Source organism: Apteryx rowi, unplaced genomic scaffold, assembly GCF_003343035.1.
Source record: "Apteryx rowi isolate R43461 unplaced genomic scaffold, aptRow1 scaffold_146, whole genome shotgun sequence".
Taxonomy (NCBI): Eukaryota; Metazoa; Chordata; class Aves; order Apterygiformes; family Apterygidae; genus Apteryx; species Apteryx rowi.
In genome coordinates, this window is record NW_020447708.1 from 1,408,637 (window position 1) to 1,414,945 (window position 6,309).

At 38.0% G+C, this 6,309-nt stretch overlaps 1 protein-coding gene across 1 annotated transcript in view; it reads right to left on the reverse strand.

Annotated features, from left to right (window-relative positions):
• Positions 1-22: 22 nt before the first annotated feature.
• Positions 23-6,309, reverse strand: part of LOC112962315 (T-cell receptor-associated transmembrane adapter 1) — a 14,839-nt gene continuing 8,552 nt past the window's right edge. The window contains exons 3-6 of the mRNA XM_026058361.1: positions 5,703-5,739; positions 3,748-3,809; positions 2,322-2,380; positions 23-1,115 (exon numbers count right to left, since the gene is read on the reverse strand). Of these exons, the coding sequence (XP_025914146.1) occupies positions 855-1,115; positions 2,322-2,380; positions 3,748-3,809; positions 5,703-5,739 (419 nt within the window). The 3' untranslated portion in view covers positions 23-854. The remainder of the gene's footprint in view (positions 1,116-2,321; positions 2,381-3,747; positions 3,810-5,702; positions 5,740-6,309) is intronic.

The following is a 6,309-nucleotide window of genomic DNA, read 5'->3' on the forward strand; positions in this document are numbered from 1 at the left end:
AATGACAATGTAAAACCAGTATGAATTAAAATATCAATTATAATATTGGAAGGAAGACACCCTCCCTGGGAGTTTTATTTTTACAAATCGTTTGCCAATATCTTTACAGACTGTTGAATACGGACAGATACAGCATTATGTTAGTAGAGGAGCAAAGATTTGAGATGTGTTCTGGTATTGTTCACAAAAGGAAACTAAAGGCGTATAAGGATATTAAGTTTTGCTGGATGTACAACTACTAATTTAAACAAGTTGTTAAATTATTCTCTGATTAGCTTTAGATATATTGGCATATTACTGTAGACCAGTCACAATGGGAAAGTACAAAATGGTGAATAGCAGAACAGTTTTTAATTGAAAAATCAACTATATCCTTAGCTGTGCAAATGTGAAATTCCATTTGTTTCCAAAGTGTGTTGTTAAAACCACGTTGCTAAAACTTAAGTAGAAAAAGAGTGAAAATGTGCTAGAGCTCTACAAACAACCGAGCGGGTATTTTGGGACTGACTGACATAGGAATGACGTATGCGTGGTCTTTTGAAGCAAAGGATTAAATTTTACTGGAATAAATACTAGGTCAATGCTTCTTTGGAGTCAAATTCTGAGACACCAGCACCTACAACTCCATTCCAAAACATCTTTGGAAGGGTAGGTCCTTCAAAGTGATAGTCTGGATCTGTAGTTACTTCCAGCGTAGTCCATAGATACGCTTGGAAGACAGTTTGAATACTTAACTTACCTGTTTTACACCATTGATATGTCAGTTTGCCAGGATATTATAATCACTCATTGTTCCTCCAGAATGAACAAGCAGATCTCACTTTACTATTGCATACTTGCTTCATGAATCCACTTCAAATGTTCTCCTTTGCAGTATGAATCAAACCCATTAATCTGATGGGATCATCATGAATAGCTTCTGCCTTTGCTGTGTTTTCAGCAGCCAGCTGCTCACTATTGAGATAAATGCTGACTTTGGAAGGCATGATGGTGGCTTTAGATGGTCTTTCTTCTTGATCTTCTAATGAAGGCTCTTGCTTTCTCCTTGGTTTTCTGCGTTTTCCCTTGATACTGTGATCAAGTGAGGCATAGCACATCTGATTGGCAGTCTCCACCTAGAAGGAAATTCACTTTGTATTTAACATTCAGTAGTAATGCTTGCCTTAAAATTATATCTAAGGCTTTGCGTATGTCCGTATTATGTGACTGAAGTTTACCAAAGCTAGCTGTAAATGAACTTGTAGAAAGCACAAATGTTTAAGCTGTGGCAGCAGAGAAACCAGACCAATGTACCCTAATGGTAAGTGACTCATATTCTTAAGGTAGTGGTGGTAAGGAAAAATTCATCATTGTATCATCAGAAAGATTCTCTATTGGAAAAAGGGTATCCTATTAATCCCTGTTCTTTGGGATGCAAGACATTGTTTGGCCTGTGTGGGTTTTTTTTTTTTTTCCCCCACCATTTTATTTATTAGAATCCAGTCACTAGCAACAATGTTTTTCACCAGCTTTGTATGTATGGGAAAGCCAAATTCTTGTCTGTATATACAGTCTGTTTTCCAGTGCAAAATCTGTGCTGTGTGTGTGTTTCCTCTGCTTCTCTCGATGAGTTTTTCAAGCAAAATTGTGCAGCACTTTTGATATAGGAACTTAATGGATGATTGTGTTTCTGTGAGTTTTATGAAAACAAGTGTCTAGGGAAAGGATATTTGTGCCCCCCTGGAAGTATGTTGGGGGAAGAGAGAGGCTGGAGTCACTTCTTAAATACCTGGAAAGCAACAAAGGAATTGATACTATGAATGCTTCAATTACAGAAAAATTTCAGCTGAAGCTTGCATGTTTTTAGGCATCCAAGTAATTCAACAACAAAATACAAATCGATAGAAGATCAGGCTTCTTTCATTTGTTAAGGCATACAGATTTTATGCTGGGCAGGAGAGAGTTGATCAAATAAATGATTGTCATGTGACTCAGCCTGTATTTTTATTTGATTGATGACCAGAAGAAATAAAATTAATTCCTTACATAAGCCAAGGCTGTAGCTGCAGGCTTAATTTAGCCTGTTCTGCATGCTTGAGACTGAGCTTTATCATGCCATATGGATGGAAACGAGCTACCTATAATTCTCCTCTTTAGCAACCCAGACTGAACAAAGGGCCAAATCTGTGCTTAAATTCACTGATGAATTGAGGCATGGTAATTTTTGTGATGAACAGCATGAAGATTTTTCTTATGTGTTGTCATGGGATAAACACAAGAGCTCTGAGACAGACCAACATACTCTAATTCAGAAATCCAAAATCAAGTTAAAAAATAGATACCTGTAGTTCGTTAACTGGCCTTTGGGGCTGGGACTTCATTTGCTCGTAACAACATTCCTCTAGAATTGATCAAAACACGCACACACACACACACACACACACACACACAAAAAAAAAAAAGTTTTAGTTATTAAAACACCCTACTGATGATTTAAAGATCAACCAGATCCTCCCTGTTACAGAACAAACTCCACCCAAGTTTCTTTTGGTAGAAGTTTTGTTTTGTTTTGAAGTCTCACAGATAGATATCTCCCTCTACTTATAGAGGGGCAAATAGCTAGGAAATTCGGATATGTGTGCTCTGAAACCAGAAATCTTTTTCTATACTTATGGATGTGAATTTTCTCATTATTCTGCAAGTGGATGTCATTTTAGGCTCCTAAGTGAACATCTTACAGGACGGGATAACATCATATTTGGCATATTTGTTAGTGCAGGCAATCTTTTCAGGTATGAGGCTATGCAGAGTCCAGGAGGAACACTTGTTGGCTGAGAATGATGCTGTGAGTTGCAGGAGTTAGTGATTAAATTCTATTCCTGACTCTGCCTTTAGTTTTTTTGTGATTTTAATTCAAGTTATTTTCTCATGCCACATCTCATTTTAGACATCAGTAAAATAGATTACTTAAAGTTTTGAGGCTTATATATTGTCAATGCATTCAAGTGTTGGTGTAGCAAAATTTAGGCAAATTCTATATGTGAAAACTGATTTTTTCTGTTAAAGTACTTTAGTTCAGTTTTGCTTAACCCCAAATAAGACTAGCAAAAAAGTTGCATCCATGTTACCTAATACCTGCTTTAACATTGTAAAGGCTCTGAGACACATGCTTCAATGTATCTAGCTCTAGCTGCAGAGTTATGTGATATTACTGCCATTAATGTTGTACCTTTCTGCCAGGCATTATTACCTCAGTTCAGCAAAGCAGAGGAAAGCTATGCCTGCCCACCATTCAGCCCCTGTGGGCTCTGTTTGCCCATATCACTGATGTGCAAGTTTGCAACAAGAGATGGATCTGTGAATAGCCACAATAGAAAACAGTAAGTGTATCTTTCTGCCAACTTCTGTGTGGGCAGCAACTTTGGGCAGAGGGTAGTTTTGTCTTAGACTGCTTTAATGTGCCCGAATAAAGCTGTTACTTAAACAGATGCAGCTCTACATGTAGAAAAGCTCTTGGTTTTGAGATATTTGGCTGAACAGGAGCATTTGGATTGTAAAAAGTCAAACTCAATGTGTGATCTGGTCTTACAAATAGTAATGCAGTATGGTGGTTGGTGGTTCTATTCTCAAGTAGGGATTAATACAGCAATTAAAAAGCAGTTGATTCTCATGTTTGCTATTGAAGAAACACAGAACATGTTGATCATTCTGCTTTTAAGCGTGCATTTATTATATCCACCAAATAGATGTTCTTTAGGTGAAGCTTACCTAAAATATCTTGACTGAGATTGCCATAAACTGGGTCATCTTCTGTATAATAGTCATCATAGCTAGAATGGGAATGGAGAAATACTTTTAATTGACATAATAAGCTTAATTTAGGACCCCACTATTCTACTCTAAGCATTTTACATATATATAGCAATAGCAGATTGTATGTGACCTGCAAGACAGGACAAAAAATATGGGAAAAAATAATAGTTTTACAGAAGGGGAAGAAAGGGTATTGTCCATATTCTGAAGAGAGACCTGCTCTCTAATGAAGAATTGAACTCTTATTTCCTGTATCTTAGTTAACATAAATCTAATCTCAAGATTACTAAGATACTGTTTGATATAGTTCTGGAAATAGTAATAATCACTTAACTTCAGTGAAATAAATCAGTGAAAAGAGGACTGAAAAGGGATTCATGGGTCAGTGTGTCCAATCTCTTACTCTGTCTTGCAGGCCTACCATATAATCCCTTTAAGAACTGCATCAAACTTTTCTAATCCTGCTACTCATTTTTACTCTGACTGCTCTGATATGGAGCTTTCTTTTGCCAACAGAAACTTATTCAGGCAAGATACCCGTTTCTTCTGGAGCCGAAGTCCTTTAGCCCAGAGAAATGTGCTCCCTTTCAGATGATCACCCCTTTCATGCATCAGCAGCTGAGCCTTGCCTTTACAAGCTACATGTGACAGGTCTAGGGGAAGGAGGAACAGGTCAAAGAGGCCATGCCCATATAGTCATGTGACACAGCAGGAGTGCATCTATCAAGTGAAACAATTCATGCTCAGGAGTGGTAAACAACACCATATGCATTTGGGAGGGGTTAAATTTGCATTAGCTCAAGCCTGGTCCCAGGCACTGAACTCCTGTGAGCAGTTGGAGTATGTGAGGAACAGTCCTGGAGCATGGCTTCTAGCTGAGTTTCATCTGAAAGGAAGCCAGTTCATGTGCTCCAAGATCGCTTCTCAATATGAACCAAAGTGCTAAATGGGGCTCTTTAGGTTTTCTTAAAAAGTGCACTCCTGATTCAAACTAAAATACTTATGTGGGCACACCTAGAAAAGACTACAGCAAAGTTCAGCTTTAGGTATTTGATGGCATTCTGTATTTCATGACCTCGTGTTGCTTGAAAGTGTTTTTAAGTATGTTTGTGAAAATGAGAATTGTAAGTGGGAAGTACTGGGTGACCCTGTCCCCACTGCATTACTTCATCCTGTTGAAGAGGCATGGTATAGGGACGCAATATAACACCACTTTTCCGTGATATTCTTTAACTGAACAGACTCAGTAATATACGAACCGACAGACTTCCCAATTTCAAGTAAACATGTAGCTGGATTGTTGGGAGGGGGGATAGGGTTTGGTTTTGTTCTGTTTTCCAAGGACCTTTTACGTTTGAGGTGGGATGAAATTCTTTCCATCTGTTTTCTAAAGCAGTTATTTTGATGTGGAGTGAGAGAAACAGACTGGTAACATATCATAAGCCATACAGCAGTTGCGAGCAACGTAAACAGACTGTTTTAAGGCTTTTGAATGGAATGCGTAAAAGAGGGGTATGAAGTGTAAATACATATAAATTACTGCTCCGCAAGTATACAGCATCAGACTGTAATTTTATAATTTATCATAGTGTTCTAAGAGCTCCATTTAATTATTAGAGAGTCATTGAGACTGAGTGATAGTAAATAGTTTTAGCTCAATATCTTTCACTTAAATATATAAAATTTGTCATATTAGTATGACATTATTTGATTATTGGTAAAATGAATGCAGTGCCAATGCAATATTTTTCCTGCTTTCTTCAGAAAACATTTATTCATAACCACCCCACTCTCTGATATTTCTAGGCAGGTTTCATGGAATTTCCTCTGTGCCACCCTCCAAAGCCATCTATCATTATTTATTGCTTATTTTACCCATGTTGGAAAGAAACGTTTTTTATCCAACCTACCTTGGACTGTAGTCTTCATAGTCTTTATACATTTTAGCTGGAAAATGTGTTAAAAAAATAAAGAAAGTGAAAAGAAAGGGAAATGTACTACTGTTGAACATTTCAGATTTTTGTCTTAACTGCTCTTGATATCAGTGTAGAGAGTAAAATTGAAACCTCTAGGCTCTCAGCAACTTCAATTGTCCCCCTTCTCTACTCAAATACTTTTAATTTAAGACTACTCTAAGAAACACTTACAAATCCAAGCCCTGCTTGCAGACTCTGCTTATGTTAGGACAATCCTTCTTCCAGGCCCCATTTTCTTAAGCAGTGCATGTGTATAACAAAGACAGTCCTTTCCCTCTAAAATATAGGAACGTTGTCAGAGTATGCAGGGATGTGATGAGGAAGGCTAAGGCCCGTTTGGAATTAAATCTGGCAAGGGATGTCAAGGACAGCAAGAAGGGCTTCTTCAAATACATCAGTAGCAAGAGGAAGACTAGGGAAAATGGAGGCCCCCTGCTGAATGGGGTGGGTGCCCTGGTGACGAAGGATGCAGAGAAGGCAGAGTTACTGAATGCCTTCTTTGCTTCAGTCTTTACTGCTCAGGCCAGCCCTCAGGAACCCC